The sequence below is a fragment of the Tenrec ecaudatus genome, chromosome 16, assembly GCF_050624435.1.
Source record: "Tenrec ecaudatus isolate mTenEca1 chromosome 16, mTenEca1.hap1, whole genome shotgun sequence".
NCBI classification, from domain to species: Eukaryota; Metazoa; Chordata; class Mammalia; order Afrosoricida; family Tenrecidae; genus Tenrec; species Tenrec ecaudatus.
Genome location: NC_134545.1, coordinates 68,497,682 through 68,516,432, shown reverse-complemented (window position 1 = coordinate 68,516,432; position 18,751 = coordinate 68,497,682). Strand labels below are relative to the sequence as shown.

The window sequence follows — 18,751 nt, the reverse complement described above, 5'->3', positions numbered from 1 at the left end:
CATAACTAATTTTGCTACTGTTATGAATCAGGCGACCCCTGTGAGAGGGTTGTTAGACCCCAAAAGGGTCGCGACCCCAGGTTGAGAATCGCTGCAACCTAAACATTTTTGAAGGTAATAGTATTACCACCTCCACACCACTTCCTTGAAACACTCTGCTTTTGTTGATTTGCAACACTTCAAAAATGGAAGTTTTTACATCCTAGGGGGAATCAAATCATGTGACTTTATGTTTAGCATTTGAAACAAAAATAAGTCTGAAATGGTAAGATCATCTGTGGAGTTGGAGTAAGGGCTTGCAATGAAATTCATGTGGGATAGCATGGATAGCCACAAAGAATGAGTATGTAAGTGTTGGAATGGAACACAATTCCTGGGCACAATTGGTGTTTTTTTTCTCATTATTGAAATTTTCAATGATCTTAAAAAACTCTATTTATAATGAGCCTTCATTCAAGAAAATCTATCAAGATCACCCCTTTGGAATATCTCACTCACAGGAATATTCAGAGCTAATCCCTCAGCCTTGAATTTAACTGGCTCAACAGATTTTCTCTGAAGCCACTGTTTTTGAATTGTATCTTTAATTGTGGGAGGGTGGGGGTGGGGAGAAGGCACCCTAGCAAAACTAAGACAAGTGTATTGCTAAGAGAACTAGTCTGCAGGCACTAGTGACCCTGAAGCATGTTTAGAATTATTGTGTTTGGAGCGAACCTGTGTCTGAGCTACAACCCTAGTAGCCATATGTGTATATATATATGCATATGTGTATGGAGGCATATTCAAAAAGTCCGCAGTAAAAGTTCATTACCTTTTAATTTGATCTTTCCACAAACTTTTTGAAGCCACCTTATAAATGAGCCCAAGTGGCTTAATGATTAAGTACTCAGCTGTGCACAAACGGTTACCAGTTGGAACCCACCAGTGGCCCTGGGTGTGCAAGGACCAGATGATTCACATCATGAATATGGCAGCTCTTAATAAGCTCTGATTATCTAGACATATCACTTTGAAATAATAAATATTAAAGAATATAAATATACACGCTTTTCTTATCGACATGGTAGGTTTGAAAAGCAGGTTGTTATGAAAAAATAAGCCTTAAGAGAAAATAGAGGAAAATCAGGTGAGATGATGTTAATGGTAGCTGAATCATTACATAACTGCAAAATTGCATCATTACGTAACTGACAAAACATTGTGAGTCCTGAACCAGCCCAGTTGACACACAATCTTAATCCTCACAGCCAGTCCGACATTCCTGTACTTGCTGCAGCCAGAAGTACATTATTAATGCAGAAAAGAGGTGAGTGGTTCTTATTTTACATCAGTCATAAACACAAAATTTCAGATAATGTGATAGTAAGTACATTTCCTAAAATATCTGGATAAACCAAATAACGAGCATTTTGAATAATTTGGGGCCACAGAATAAAGGTACATATTCAAATCATGTTTCAAATGAAATTTTTCTCATATACTGAATTTTTGATGTTTGTTAATGCATCAATCAAAGCATTCTGAGTAATATGAACTTCTTACACTTAATTTGCATTTTTAATTGAAGGTGGTCTTAGAGTCCTCATATATTTCAAATGAAACTACGTAATTTGGAAAATGAGTTATTATTAAAATATTATTTTAAGGTGTTTATTTATTCTGAGCATTCGAATGATTAAAATATCCTACCAAACCAAGTCCATTACCATCAACTCTATTGTGATTCATAACAACCTAATCATCAGTTAACATTTTATCTGTATTAAAATAAATATAAAAGTAAACGAAAATTCATACTCTGTCAGATCTTCTATCTTTTTTTCCACCAGAGTCGGGGGTACATTAGAAACAATGACTTGCATATCCAGCTGGTTAACCACAGAGACCTGCAAAAAAAGGGGGGGGGGAAATAGAATTTAGATTTTTACTCTCCAGTAATTTATTATTTTTTATTTAGGATCATATATTTTGTTTAGTTATCCAATTATAATAGATTTGGAGGCAAGCAGTGACAGATTGAGAATTTGTAATAAATAATTTTTTCGCTACTTAAAAGTTACAGAATTTTACATGATTTCAACTGCTATTTGGTTTTTATAATTGTTTTTTATGTTTACTAACTCGGTTATTTGCTAGGATACTAAAGTTGGTGTATATTTATGCTTTAAATTTGGTTATTAAAAAGTCCTCATAAAATAGAAAATACATCCTTACAATTTTACAAAGCCAGACACACAACCTATGCATTGTAATTACTAACCTGGGATAGATTTGTTCAGAATAATTGATTCTGTGGGGATACCATACATGAATGTTTTACTTTATACAATTTTATATTTGCACATATACAAAGAAAGATCTATACACATGGACTTACATGTGAGGTCAAAAATAGAGGAATTCAGTTTTTTATGCAAACACCTATTGAACATTTACTGGATTTCTCCTATGTTCTTATATAGAAAATGGATAAAAATAATACTATTACTTTTTACTCCTGATTCAGCAGTCTTTAACTTATTTAATTTTTATAATAATTAATTCTTGTACCAGGTTGTTAATACTATTACTCCAAGTTTTAAATAAAGAAGCAAATGTATTAAAGAGAGCTTTAAAAATCTGGTTCAGATTAAGGTTATCTGACTACAATTAGTAGGTTCTTTGCTACTACCAATTACTGATATACTCTGTGGTCATGCATCGACACTTAAAAACAGTTGCAGGGCAAGCGGACTCGTGGGGATTCCATGTGTGTCCAAGTAGATGTGTGCTCTGAAGGGTGTTTAATGATTGTGCTTGGGTTGTAGATCACCAACTTTTTCTTCCAAGGCTAGACACTATTAAAATTATATGGATATAGAGATATAGTTTATATATATACATATAGTACATATATAAATATATATAGCTCTTATATATCTATAATCTGTCACAGTTTATATATAGTTTTAGTATATATATATATAAGTATATATATATATATATACACACACACATGCACCAGGATGATCAATTAAATGTTATGTATGTGCAGTACCATATAGCCAGATATGATATCTAATGGTGAGTATTTCATTTTTCCATCTATCTTTGATATAGATTCATTTTTTCCTACAGATAATTGACTCGAGATTGTGCCATCAGGGTTGGTCTGAATAAAGAGAACATTAGAAAGGATGGAGACACAGATGGAAGCAATCTGAGTTCCTGCGTCTCTGTACAATAGAGCTGCCAACAATGCCAGTAACTATGTACCTCTCATTGTTATAAAAAGAGAGACAGAAAATTGGTTGGGCACGCCATTGGAATTTTCTAGTTGTGACACAGCCAGCCTCCTGTGCCCAACACACGTCCAAGGATGTCTGTTGAACATTCGAACACACGGCAGTTAGAGTCTTACTAGATTTAGAAAAACGGAGGTACAGGAATATTGCTTATACATGAGTACAGGAAAAGGAAAACTCATCTTTGCAAAAATATGCTCCAAGTTTCACTAGATAATTTATAGGAAAGCCTTTGGCATGCAATCGGCTCGTAAACAGCAGGATCAACTTGGAAGCAAATTCTGGCCTTGCAGACGTAAGTCATTGCATCGTTTGTCTTTAAGGGCAGTCTTTACTCATAGTGTCTGGGGTCTTAAAGGCTTGAAGGTGAACAAGCGGCCATCTAGCTCAGAAGCAGAAAAGCCCACATGGAAGAAGCACACCGGCCAGTGCGATCACGAGGTGCCAAGGGACCAGGTATAAGGCATCATGCAAAAAAAAAAAAAAGATATATGTGTGTGTATGTATATATATATATATCATATTAAATGAACGGGGAAGTGCAGAGTGGAGACCCAAGGCCCAAGTGTCGGCCAATGGAGATCCCCTCATAGAGGGGTTTAGGAGAGGAGATGGGTTAATGAGGGTACGAGGTAGTACCGATGAAGAACACAGCTTTCCCCCAGATCCTGGATGCTTCCTCCCCCCAACTACCATGATCCGAATTCTACCTTGCAGGGCTGGATAGGGCAGAGGCTGTACACTGGTACATATGAGGGCTGGAGGCACAGGGAATCCAGGGTGGATGATACCTTCAGGACCAAGGGTGTGAGGGGCGATGCTGGGAGAGTGGAGGGTGAGTGGGTTGGAAAGGGGGAACTGATTATAAGGATCCACATGTGACCTCTTCCCTGGGAGAGGGACAGCAGAGAAGGGGGGGAAGGGAGACTCCGGATAGGGCAAGATATGACAAAATAACGATGTATAAATTACCAAGGGCACATGAGGGAGGGGGGAAAGGGGAGGGAGGGGGAAATAAAAGAGGACCTGATGCAAAGGGCTTAAGTGCAGAGCAAATGCTTTGAGAATGATTGGGGCAGGGAATGTATGGATGTGCTTTATACAATTGATGTATGTATATGTATGGATTGTGATAAGAGTTGTATTAGTCCCTAATAAAATGTAAAAAAAGAAAAGAGGAGAAAAAAATGATTAGGGCAAAGAATGTACAGATGTGCTTTATACAATTGATGTATGTATATGTATGAACTGTGATAAGAGTTGTATGAGCCCCTAATAAATTGTTAAAAAAAAAAAAGAAAATGATTAGGGCACAGAATGTACAGATGTGCTTTATACAATTGATGTATGTATATGTATGGATTGTGATAAGAGTTGTATAAGCCCCATTTAAAATGTAAAAAAAAAGAATACATTATTCACAGGAATACAATGTTTTATTTGTTCATTAGTTTTGGGGTTCAATTCATACAAAAGCACCAGGAAATATATTAAAAGTTGATACTTTTTTAAACCAGTGTATTTCAAATATTCATTTATTTTCTGATACAAATATATGTTTGATAATTTTATTTATCTCTATATACAAATAAAAATATTTTTCTGATCTTAATAATCTTAGACAAGAATTTTTATGTATATGATGAAAATTATTCACGTGTATTCACTTTTGATAAAGCAGCAAAAGTCAGGCAGCATTTAACTCCAAAGGTAGTTATCATCATAGGATTACCTCTAAATTGCTACTTAAAAAATTAAAGTCTCCTTGAAATGTTTATATCTAATTTTTGCAGAACATACATATCTTTTCAAATGCAAATGAAAAGAATAAAACATTTCAGTTTATATTTTGAACTTGCTAAGGAATCCTGCACTCTTAATTATTTCTATCACCGCTACGGTTGCTATGAGTTGGAACCAATTCCATGGCGGTAAGTTCATTTATTTCAAATCCATTATATTAATTTTTTAAGATGCCTAGATTTTATATTATTTTTTATACACTAGCCTCATCCCTTGATATGATTGACTGGCACTGGTTCCAACAACTGTGAAGCTGGTCCAGGACTGGGCAGTATTTCACTCTGGTACACTGAGTCTCTGGGTCAGAACAGACTTGGTGCACCTAATGACGCCCTCATACACACTGGTCAAACTAGACTTGAACAATCTGTTTATGTGACTGTTGAATTTACCTCTTTGTGGGTTGAACACTAACAAAAGATGTTTATTATATTTTTGTCATTGTTGTGTTTGATGATTGTAATGGATTAACATAATGAGATGTGTTCCACAAGAAGAGAACAGGTGTCAGGCACATACTTCCAAAGGCAGAAGTTGATATTTACATAATTTATATATTTCTAAGTCCTATTAATCTTATTAATAAACTTCTAATTTTCCCTTTGAAAAATCCATTTGTTGTCAGATACTTTAGAATTGCTCTCTAATAGAAATATACTGTGAACCACAAATGAAAGACATATACATAATTTAAAATTTCTAGTACTTACCTTAAAATTACCAAAATAATATATTTAATGTAATATGCTCAAATATACACTAATAGTCAATCGATACAAAATATACTAATGAAATATATTACATTATTTTCATGCTGTCTTTAAAATTCAGTGTATAACTTAAGCTCAATGCTAACTAGCCACGTTTTACGTTCTCAGTAACCACATTTGGCCAATTACTAACATAATGATATTCTCATTATATCTCACTTGGATTGTTCCCTCTATTTTAACTCTTCTTTGGTTCTCTCTCACATTTTTAAAAGGAAAAACTAATTTAATAGCCTTTCTAGAAAATTTTATATCTGTTTCTTTGATATTCTACCAAAATCTAACTGATAGCATCTTAAAGATTAATTACAAAGGCAAATCTGAAACTGTATTCAGTTACATTAAATTCCACTTTCAATGTAATGCTCTTAATGGATATTTTTCTCATGAATGATTATTTGACATTATATTGACCACGTGGAAAATATTGGTTCACTGAATGATGAAGGTTTTTCAAATATTGACACATTTCTTGATATCACATGTTTTAATAGGACAACTAATCTCATCAGAAAACTCTATTTCATAAGTAAATGGAAGCTGCTATGCCAATAAAGGTAAATACAAATTTCCTAATACTCAAAGTTAGGCTTAGAAAAAAAGCAGGTGGCTCAGTGATCCAGCCCTCAGCAACTATGCAGAAGGTCAGCAGTTCAAAGCCACTCGTACTCTGTGGGAGGAAAGGGTGATGCAAAGTCCCTATGGGATAGTTTTCATCCATCATATAGGACTGTCAGGAGTTGGAAATGACTCACTGTTAATGGATACACTGGACTAAAAAATTTGAATTTATTATCAGTAACCGATACTTTTCATTGTTTTTCTTGAGATGACAGACTCACTTCATTCACTTTTTCCTAAATTTTTACCAGTATTCATTCATTATACTTTGTCACTCAGGTTTTTTTCAAGTTAAAAAAAAAAGAGAGAGAGAGAGAAAAAGACAGCTAACATAATTCTCTTCCTGGAGATGTTTTGTAGGACTTCTCCTTTAATTGGACAAAACATTGAAAAGAAGTTAGTCAAAAGTAGCAATCTCTTAAAATTAGTAAAATTTACTGATTATTCAAGAAGACTTAAAAAATCATTTTATTGGGGACTCTTACAGACATAACAATCCATAAATCAATTATATCAAACACACTTGTATATATGTTAGGAAATTATTTTTGAAACTCATTTTTCTTTTTTTATTCTGACTATATTATTTAAAAGGTTACAGAGGTGCTAAAAGTACATGCACCATCATAGTTAAAAAATAAATAATATATTTTCTCTTGAGATGAACTTTAAATTCATCAGCCATTGAAAGGATTTAGGGAATCTGAGAGTTTTGTGGCCAGTACTTTAAGACATGCTTAACTATTAACTATGTTTGGGCCATTTATTCATTGAGCAAATATGTGCGCATTCAAAATACGCAAGGATTTATCATAGGCATTTGAGATAAACCGGGACATGAAACTAACAAACAGAAGAGCCTACATTTCTTAGTGTCAAAACAACAATGGCCACAAAAGAACACACATGGAAATGGTATGTGTATTAAAATAAAGAAAATAATGAAAAGGGGTTGTAAAAAACAATAGTAGGTTCCTGTATTAAACAGGTTGGTGAGAGTAGAGTTCATTGGGAAATTCATTCATGCAAAGACACCTTTGGGGATAAACCACTCTAAGCAAGGAGAATAAATACTACAATGTACCTGAGGTGAGAGCACACCTATGTTGCGTGAGAAAAATCAAATTGGTTAATATTACTGAGGGTTTATTTTTAAATCATTTTATTGGGGGCTTTTGCAGGCCATTACAATCCATCTATCCATTCATTATGTCAAGCACAGTTTTACATATGTTGCCATCATCATTTTCAAAACTTGTTTTTGGAGTTTTATTGAGATAGAGGGACGGAAGTGGAAGATGAGGCCATGGAATCCAGATTCCTATGAACCCATAATCGATAACAAACAGAGTGCTTTCTCCCCGAAACAACCAAGGAGACACTTAAAGTTTTTCTGAAAGAAGCAACAGGAATTGATTGATAGTTTAGGGGATCATTTCAATGAAAACGTGCCTTTACTGGGGCAAGAATGAAGAACTGGTAAAGTTTAGGGGCTTGTGCAATGATCCAGGTGAAATATAATGGGGTATGGAACATGTTATCATCGAAGGTGTTGAAACTGTGCAAGTAGCATGTCTATGTAAGGGATGTTCCATAGTCTGTGTGTATATGTGTGTGTATGCCAGCAGATCTCTAAGCATTTAGTGTGCATTAGAATTCAGTAACAGGTGTAAAGAAAATGTAATCTTTCCTTAGGAGTCAATCACGACAGGCCTTTGTTAATTGTATTGTTACTAAATAAGAATGATGTTGGGAGCATGTGCTGGCTTTCATATCTACCACAACCATGCTGGTCAGTCTTTACAATTATCTAAGAAGAAAAATATTTGATCATTGATGTTTGAATGCATATGAAACTCTATATTGAAGACAACATTTTAAGACTACATAACATTGTAATCCTTATGACATTGTTTTCACAATGATATATTTAAAAACTTAACATTTATTTCCCAAGTACAAAAGAACAAGTATTTCCAAAGCTGTTTTTCTTCCATAAACTATAATCTTTAATACCTGGATCAAAAGGAATCACATTAATATTTGAGAAAATCCATTTAAGATTCAATAACTTCTATGAGTTGAAAACTCTGATCCTCCTAGGAATTATAAAGCATGTATCCCTAGTTATCCAAAGTGTGATCTACTTACAAGTACATCTGCTTTGCTGCTTAGTCCTTTCCCGTAGTCATCGGTTGCGATGACTTGAAATTTGAAGTAAGACCTTCTCATGTTATGGAAGAGCATGGCCGTTTTGATGAGGCCTGTGTATGTTTCCACCACAAATCCTTCCTTGCCCTCTTTAATGGGTGGGATGATAAGTCTATAGGCCATGGCACTGTAATTTCCCGTGTCTACATCAGTAGCCTAGGAGAAAACAAAACAAACACAATGTAAATAAACAGGGAAAAGGAAAACCTTTGGTAAAGGAGTAATTTTACTTTGTAAGATCTACGTTCCTTGTGCAATAAAAGCACAGCAATGTTCTCATAAAAATCTACTCTGCTAAGTATCATTGTATAGATTTATCAATACTGTTTCCATAGAATCAACTGGGCTTTATTTGTCTGATAATGACTATTATATTCTGATGAAAAAGAGATCAACAATAACAGAGGAAATGAATAGTATTTTTTCCCACATTGGTTTACATGATTGGTTCAGCTCTCTGCTATGATCCTAATTGGTTAAACATGGGATTGGTGGTTTCCTCAACCATTATCAGGTGTAAAAAAACATGAGATTTTGCTCTTGCTTCAACCTCTTTCCTAAATGGCAAACCATAAAATAATGTAGTAAAATATCTCAAATACAAATGTACAGTTATCAATAAATATATTTAGAGATAAAAACAAATTATTTAATACTGCATAGTAATTAGATAAGTAAGCAATATTAATTTCTATTTTCCATCATCATGACTAGTCAGATTTGTTTGTGTTGATCAGTACCTAAGGTCAACATGTTAAATTTTCTTACCTTTTCGATTTAAACAGAAGTAGCTAGCTGCCTAGAAATATCATTATTCCCCCCCTTCTTTATATGAATCTGTGAACATAATAGTCTAGCTGTTTGGTTTCTATTTGAGACAAATTTCTTAGTGCCATTTTGAGAATTACTTCATGAAAAATTTTGGAGACAATATTATCCATTATTGTATTCTAAAATTAAATAAAGTCATAGATAATAGGAGATTCTTAGTGGCATTAGACAAGGCTAAGTGCACATTAGCCTTGGTGGTGCAGTGGGTTACTTATAGTACTGCTAACCACAAGGTCAGCAGTTTGAACCCACCAGCTGCTCCAGAGGAGAAAGATGGGGCTTTCTGCTCCTGTAAAGATTTGCAGCAGTGTTTCCAAATTGGGCAATGCTACCTCTGTTCTCGCTGCAGTCTAAGGAGACTGGAAACGCAGATGCTTATACTTAATTCTGATTATGGGCTATGCCACAGAAGTTTTAATGGGTTGCAGGGCATTGATTAAATATTTTTTTCTTGAAAAGGAGGTGGTATACTAAATGGTTTGAGCACATGTGACAGTTTCAGAAAGGACAGTTTACTCCGTCCTATGACAACCCTGTGGTTCATCAGACTGGAAGTCTTTATAAGAGCAGACAGCCTCAGCTCTCTCTCGCTCACCACTGTGCACGTCAGTGCAGTCCAATGGACCTTTCGGCAACGATAGAATTGCTTTACATGCACTCTGCCTCCCACAGTCACCACTAGCTGCATTTGCTTATTGAATTCTTGAAATGAGGGCAATATTAAATACCCACTTATTTACAGGATATCAGGATGACCCTCTCCACTAGCTACCCAAGGTAACTTAAAGTAAAAAAAAAAAAAAGAATTTTCAACATAGGGTCGTATCTTTTTCTTGATATTAATCTAACAAGCAAAACATGAGATTAAAATCATATTCATTCCAATTTAAAATAAAAAATCAGCTTTTGAAACTCATATTTATTCTATTTACAATGTGCAAATTTGGGACCAATACAGAACAAGTTCAAGGATTTGGTTGCACAATATTCATTAACTTCCGATTAACACAGGCATTTTCCCTGAAATGAATATTTTGCTCTGAATGTAAATTTTTTTCAGGTACAGCCAACAGATAGAAAAGGTGCTCAAAACTTAAGTGTGAATCTTGATGAAAGTTGGTAAATATGCACATCTCTCCAGCTAGTGCACACATGAAGAAACAAGACATCTCGAGATGACGTCATGCTCTCTTGCAGTCATGCCATTTTGCTCAAGGCCACCATGCCGTAAGTTCTAACACAATTTAATTTAGGTAAAATTCTAAATATAGTCTATTTAACTTTTACTTCTTATGTGGGGGAATTTAACAAACAGATTTGGTTCTCACTATTTAGGAAGCCAGGGTGTGTTAGAATTTTTAGAATCTGAGTTCTAAGGGAGTTTTTTTCTATCCCCTGAAAATTTTCATTCAATTGTGTGTTGTGAGATTCAAAACCATTGTTTTAACTAAATACCATATAACAAACATGATTACATTTACACAAGAGAAGATTACAACAAAATCACGGTGCACTTCCTGGTACAATGCACTTCTTTGCACAGTTATAACTAGTTACACTTCAATTTCTATAATCAAGTGATTTGTAGTTATAAAAATCCAATAAATTAATAATACTGTAAAATGAAATTACTAATCCTGATTTCATGTTCTTCATTAAATTTGGCTTCTCAGAATTGCTCTGCATAAACTCAAAACCAAACTCACTGCCATTAAGTTGTGTCTGACTCACAATAACCCAATAATTTTTCCCCCAGACCATTTTATTGAGCGCTAATACAGTCAGCATACCATCCCATCGTGCAGCCGCATCAAGTAGTGTTGCACAATTCCTACCACAATCACTGTCAGGATATTCGTTTACTTCTTGAACTCCTTGACATCAGCTCCTCTTTACCTTACCCCACCCCCTTCCCCTGCACCCCTCAGGAACCCTAACTTGTCTCTGTAAATTCATCAATCCTGGGTTTAATATACTAAAACACAGAACAACATAAAACAAAATGTCTAGAGGGTTTCTACCAATGATAAAATGCATCTGAGATAAACCCCAATAAGTGCACACACACACACACACACACACAATGTTGAAAACCTTATCAGGCCCACAATACATGGCTGTGGGGGCAGAGTTGATGCGGGGGAATCAACGGACAAGGTTTGAACCATTCAATCCAGGCTGATCATTTTGATCTTCTATAGTCATCTCACCAATTCATTCAGTTGGGTAACCAGGTCCCCCACCCCGCCCCCATCCCTCTGTATGGATAGAGGGAAATCGCCAGAGGTTTATTTCCTGTGTAGATCTCACAAACATATCTTGGGCTTCCATTGTCATCCATAGACTTCTGCAAAACCAAAATCTCAAAATTTAGGTTCTGATACCATTCCCTTCTTTGACAACAGATTACATGATTTAGTATCCTTTGGCCACTCATGTTGGCGTGCTTCTTCCATGTGGACTAAGTTGACAGCTTAGTAAGATGGCTGCTTGTTTGGGAACAAGCCTTGTAGACCCCAGATGCTATTCTATCTGATAGTCAGGCACCATCTAATTTCTTCACCACACTTTGCTGTAGCACCCATGTCTCCTGCGTTCCCTCTCTGAGGCCGCGTATTAAGCATGGCCATGCTGTAACTAAGCACTACCGAACTTGTGGATTCTTGTGGAAGCAGATAACCTCATCCTTCTCCTGTGGAAAGACTGGTAGGCTCAAACTGCTGACTTTGTGGTTGGCAACGAACAGTAAAACCCACTAGACCACTAGGGCCGCCCTGTTCTGTGTATAGATTGAATAAATCTGGTGGAAGCATACAGCCCTGACACATACCTTTCCTGACTGTAAACCACAGAAGAAACCCCAGATTTATTTGAATAACTGTCTCTTGGCCTATGTGTAAGTTTCCATGAAGACACTTGGTGATTCTGGAATTCTCATTCTTTGCTATGACTCACGTAGTCCAATGTCTGTATAGTTTACAAATCACAGTTGTTTTTTTTTCTGGTAGTCTCTGCTTCCCACCAAGATCTACCTGGTGTCTACAATGATTGCTCTCATCCAAGTCCTTCTCCGAATTTAGCTTGAATTTCTGACAGCTCCACAGTGCTGCACCCAAGTTTAATTATCTTATGCAAGCTTATTTGCATATGATGGTAATATTGTTCTAGAACTTTTTCATTCCTTTGAGTCAGCTTTGTTTAGAATAAGCACAAATATGGATCCTTTCCAGTCGACTTGTCTTGTTAATTTCTTGCCACAGGTCAATGATGGTCTCTAGTAAACCACAAGTTTGTTTAAATATTTCCGTTTGTATTCTGTCAGTTCCATAAATCTTATTCTTCACCAAAATTTTTAATGCACCCAGACTTCAAAGGCCTTTACAAAATTATTGTACACTAACCTGATATCTCCGGAAATGATTGAATACTTTCTTGGGTAGAATAATTGTGTATTTCTTCCTTTTTTAATGGGTTTTGGAAAACTTTTTGCAACAGTTTTATTGGAAAATAATTCATATATCACACAATGTAAAGGGTCAATCACCTCATTACCACAATCAGTTTTAGGACATTTCATTCTTGTATTCATCATTATTAGCTCTTCATTTCGCCCCTGAAATGCTCCCAAGGGATCATTTATCCAAATCCTGTCTCTATAGATTTCTCCAGGATTTCATAAACAGAAAAAAAATACAAAATAAAATAACTAACAAGAGCGACAACGTTAAACAGACAAAAACCCCAATTGAAAAGAAAGCAGAAAATATTAAAAACTAGAATAAATTTAAATACATCATAGGGAAATCAGCTGAGAGGGTGATAAGTTTTATTCTAACTGAATCTGCCACCATCCACTTCCCAATGTATTCTGCATGTTAGCAAGGCAATTCACATCCCTGGTCCATGGTCAAAGGGGAGTGATTTACCAGGAACTTAATCCACATATAGTTCCCCTTCACTTGAAACAAAACAAAGTAAAACTGAAACAGCTTTAAAATGGATTAAAAGGGATATAAAATAGTAAGACATTACAGTTTGATCTTGCTGTATCTTCAATAACTGACGTTACAATGCTCTCTCTCTCTCTCTCTGGTGACAGGGCTATTCAGGTGATCAGATAGGATTCACCAGAGACTTCATCCATGTGTGGACCCTGCCCATGGATTTGCGCTTGTACTGTCACCCACAACTTTCTGTAAACCAGGTGTTCACTATGTAAACTCTGATGCCATTCCCTGCTTTGGATTTGGAGGATATTATTTACAAACTTGGCTAATACAGTCTGTTGTGCTTCTTCCACGTGGACTTAGTTGACACCTTTAGATCTTGTTTTGGGGCTTACTGCATCATTCAATATTTTTTTCTCATAGAATTCTTCAATTAAGAAACTTGAGGTTTAGGCGTTTCCTTTGGGTCTCTTTCAGTCTTTAAGGCTGTCATGCGGTAGGGCTTGTGTGCTGGTTTGAGAGCAGCAAGGTCATCTATGGTGAATAGGTTTCCTTAGAGCTTCCAGATGGAGACAGACTGGGAAGATGAAGAGGCAGTCCACTTTTGAAAAATTAACCGTTGAAAATTTTATGAGTATTATAATACATAATATCTTTATTTCCAAGCACAGTTTGGTAACTACTTTAATTATTTGAATTCATTAGTACCATATTTATGTTCTTTTCCACATTTATTTCATTCAAATGACATATCAATGAATGTGTAAATTTAAATACCCTATCAGTTTTAACTAGTTCTTTCAAAACTATAGATATAAGTTTGTCATCTCTTAATAATGCCTCTCTTATAAATAAAGCATTTATAAGATATTCTTTCTGATAATACCTGATCTCAAAATACATCCCCTTTTATAAAATTATTATCATATTTCTTTCAGCACCTCTTCATAATTTTAAGATGATGTGTTTCCATCCTTGCAAACCCTTTTTCCCAAGTGAACTCTGTAGACTCACATATTTACTTTCTACCACTTCTTATTGCTGAACATGGAGAAAATGCATTCTAGCTCCTAGTCTACCTCTTGTATTGCAATTTTCTCCTCTATGAAAATCAATTCTCAGGTTGATAGCCTGCCCATCACACTGTCATCATGTTATTACATAAAAACAACCTTTTTAGCCTTTTAACAACCTCATTACAATCATTTATTGCACAGCCAAACTCTCGTCTTTTGTTTTTGGAAGAAATATTCCATTTCTAGAACCTTAAACATTAGAGAATAAATAACCGGCTTCTATTGCTTTTTTTATTCCATGAAGACTATTTCTCTAACACTGCTTCTTTAATACCTCCCTGAATTCTCTGTGCCCCCAATCTTTTAGGGCTTATCAATGGTCCTTTATCACAGGACAACATGAGTTACATTGAAGTCGTTTTTTTTAATTCTTCCAAAACATTTAGCTTTCTATTAAATCATCTGAACCAATTCCCAGATGACCAAAGAATTCAGGGACAAATGATAAACTCAGATAGATTCTATCTAGCATGCATCCATGTGTCTTGAGTTCAAATATGCTTTCATATATTTAGAAAATCTTTGTGCAATCTCAGTTCAATTTTCACACCTTTTCTCCAAGTCACATATTTCACTTTTCTGAGGAGCTATTATTATTGTTTTATTGTTTTTAAGTTAGGTGCCAACAAGTCATTTCTGATTTATAGTGGTTCCATGTTCCACAAGAGGAAACACTTCCTGCTCCTTCACCATCCTGAGAATTACTACGTTGGAGCCTATTGCTGCAGCTCTAGCATCAATACATCTCACTGAAGGGCTTCCTCTTTTTCACTGACCCTCCATTTCATCATGCACGGTGTCCTTTTCCAGGGCTTGGTCTCTCCTGGTCATGTATCCGTAATGAGTCGTTCCATCCTCACTTTCAAGGAGAAATCTGGCTGGATGTCCAAAGCACATTGGCTTGTTCATTTTAAAGTCTCTGATGGGTTCATTACGGTTGACCCAGACCGTAAATTCAAATGTATCCATTCTTCAGTCCTCGTCACTAGCTGTCCTCCTGTCACATGCATCTATGAGACGGAAAATAACATGACCTAGCTACCTTGGTCCTCAGAGAGACAGCTTTGCTTTCTAACACTTTAAAGAGGTATGTTGCAGTAAATATGCCCAACACAGAGCATCATTTAGTTTCTTAACTGCTGTTACCAGGAGCATTGATTGTGATTCCAAGTAAGATGAAATCCTTGACAGCTTTAACCTTATCTCTGTTTATCAGTACTGTTTTGTCTGTGTTGGGGGGTTTTGGTCATTATAACGAATTTGATTTTCTTTATATTGAAGTGTAATCCATACTAAAGTCTTTGATCTTCATCGGTAAGTTCTTTTAGTCTCCTTCAGTTTCAGGCAGCAAGGTTGTGTCATCTGCATACAGCAGGTTATTAACGAGCCTTCCTCCAAGACTGACACTCCATGTTCTTCATATAAGCCAGCTTCAGGGATCATTTGCTCAGCATAGGGATTGAATAAATGTAGCTATAGTCCCTTGTTCTAATGAAACCACTGCCACTTGATTTGTATGCACTTTCCTCATGAGCACTATTAGACATTCTGGAATTTCCATGATTTACAATGTTATCCATAGTTTGTGTGATCCAGGAAGTTGAAGACATTTGCATAGTGAACAAAGCACCAGTACACATTTTCTGGTATTCTCTACTTTCAGCCAAGATTTATCTGACACCAACAAGGCTATGCCTCATTCCAACTCTTGTTCTGAAACTTGTTTAAATTTCTGGTAGTTCTCTGACAACATAGTGCTGCCATTTTAAAATTATATTTAGCAAACTTTTACTTTTATGTGACATGAATGATATGGTCTGATAATTTATGCATTCTGTTGGGTTCCCTTTCTTTGAAATGGATACAAATACGGAGCCTTTCCAGTTAGTTGATCAGGTAACTGTCTTCCAAATTCTTGACATAGATGAGTGTCTACAGTGTTACCTTCAATTATTGAAATATATCAATTGATATTCTGTCAATTTCTGGGGTGTTGTCTTATGTGTCTGCCTTCAGTACCTTTTGTGTATGCTCTTTATGGCTCATAGGCTAGATCTTGAAAGTGTTCGGTATTTATCAATTATTTTGGGGTCAGTAATTCACACCATTTTCTTTTGATGTTTCCTGAGTCATTCAAATTGCCAGTAGCATCCATAAATACTGAGACTCAAGGCTTACATTTCTTCTGCATTTCTTCCAGATTTTCTTTTCTACCTCCAGGTCTTCTCATGTTCCTTTATACTATTTTAGCGTGGCTTTTTGAAATGCCCTTTGGAATTGTCTGTTAATAACTTTGTTTCACCACTTACATTTCGAGTGCAAATTTTAGAGCCTCTTCTGACTTTCCCCTCAGTCTTCTTTTCTCGTATTGTAATGACATTTTGATATCTTTATGTATGATATCCATGATTGACGCCGTCCCGCAGCTTTTCTAGGCCTCAGTCATTAGTGTTCAAGGCCTCAACAGCATTCTTGAGAATATGTTCTAAATTCATCGGAAATGTAGTCAAATTTCTATTTTTTTCTCTCATTTGGGCTTGTTTTTGTTTTCTTTCACTTCACCTTGAACTTGTATATTATTATTTGACATCTGTTCTACCACAGTTGGCACCAGGCCTTGTTTTGGCTGTTGATGTTGAATTTCTCAATAATAACTTTCAACAAATGTAATTGCTTTGATTATGAATATTTCATCTGGTGAGGTCCGCATGTGCAGTCACTTTTCTATCATTGAAAAAATATTTTTAATTAATAAAGGATTGACCTTTCAAAATTCTGTTAAATGGTCCCTAGTGTAACTTCAATTGCAAGGCCATATTTTCTAAAAATCTATCCTCTTTTTTTTACTAACTTACAAATTCTAAACAAGAATAATTATTAATGCTTCTTAATGTATACTTGATCAATTTCAGAATGAAGAACTTGATTACACTTTAATTTTTATCACAGTATTTAGTAATTGACTATTTCATATAAATAGCACTTGAAACCTTATAGTGAGTTCTCTGAACAAGCAAAACCAGTGATATATATATATAGATATATAGATAGATAGATGATAGAGAAATTTATACCAGGAAAAAAACTCAGTTGTAGAAGTAGGTAAACCCAAGTCCAGGCAGATTTATTCAAAATACAAATAAAGATGAAAAAATCAGAATAAAACAAATCACAATTTGTTTTAAAGAACAAACAAAAAACAGTATGAAAGCCTATAAGACAACAGATAGGAAACTTGAACCTAGGAAGGTTTCGCCTACTTGAATTGATAGGCACAGAATATAAGGCAAATAGGTTTATGTTAACATATTTGTAAAATATACACAAAGAGAAAGAAAACGGTGATGTGCCCTGTGTTGAGCTGAGTTTTCTCATGAAGTAAATCCAGGGACATACCTATATTTGTGACAGTTGGGGCTTATGTCAACCAGACACTTTGGGTTATGGTGGGGCTGGATCCCCATCTGTCAATCAGGTTGCCCCCTGATAACATCTCTTTGGGGATATGACCTTTGTACAAAATGAGACCTTTCACCTTATGCCAGAACTGCATCTTGCATCTGTTTCCTCAATCTCTTGGTAGATACATTCAGCCAATTTTTGACTAATTTATCTCTGCATGCTAGCCTATGACCTTAATGCCTCTGCTTCATCCCTGTTCACCAGCTTCCACGATTCATGAGAAGCCTGACTTTAGCCAGAATGGACATACCCACCTCTACAACTCCGTAAATCACTTTTTAGTATAAATGTCTTTTTTATACACAAACACACGATAATGTTACTGATTTTGTTCATTTAGAGAACCCAACCGAACTCTCTCTCTCTCTCTCTCTCACTCTCTCTCTCCCCCTTCCTCCCTCTCTTACTTTCTCTCTCTCAGCTGTAGAAATAGATAGTTAGGTGCTGTCTGGTTCATTTCCATGGCTCAGATGATAAGCTAGAAGCTTTTCCTAATTTATTAAGTTACCGAGGCTGACAATCCAGGAAGCAGGAGGCTTCAAGTCAGGCTCATGGTTGCAGAGTTGAGTTAATCCAGGGTACATAGACAATATGGCAGGTTGCTTATAGCTCCCAGTGTTGGCAGGTGATGTGGTGCGTTTGTGAGCCAGATGCAAAATCAAGAACAGCTAGAGGACAGCTAGTTTCTGCATATTTTCAATCTATACAGGAGTAGACTCCCCAAAAACAAACAAACAAACAAAAGC

The 18,751-nt window shown here is 35.7% G+C and overlaps 1 protein-coding gene across 17 annotated transcripts in view; it reads right to left on the bottom strand.

Annotated features, from left to right (window-relative positions):
- The window catches only part of PCDH15 (protocadherin related 15), an 819,982-nt gene that overhangs the window by 66,815 nt on the left and 734,416 nt on the right, over positions 1–18,751 (bottom strand). For all 17 annotated transcript variants that reach the window (XM_075535092.1, XM_075535093.1, XM_075535090.1 and 14 more), the window contains 2 exons: positions 8,630–8,845; positions 1,798–1,886 (listed from right to left, as the gene is read on the bottom strand). In XM_075535092.1, coding sequence (XP_075391207.1) covers positions 1,798–1,886; positions 8,630–8,845 — 305 coding nt within the window. The remainder of the gene's footprint in view (positions 1–1,797; positions 1,887–8,629; positions 8,846–18,751) is intronic.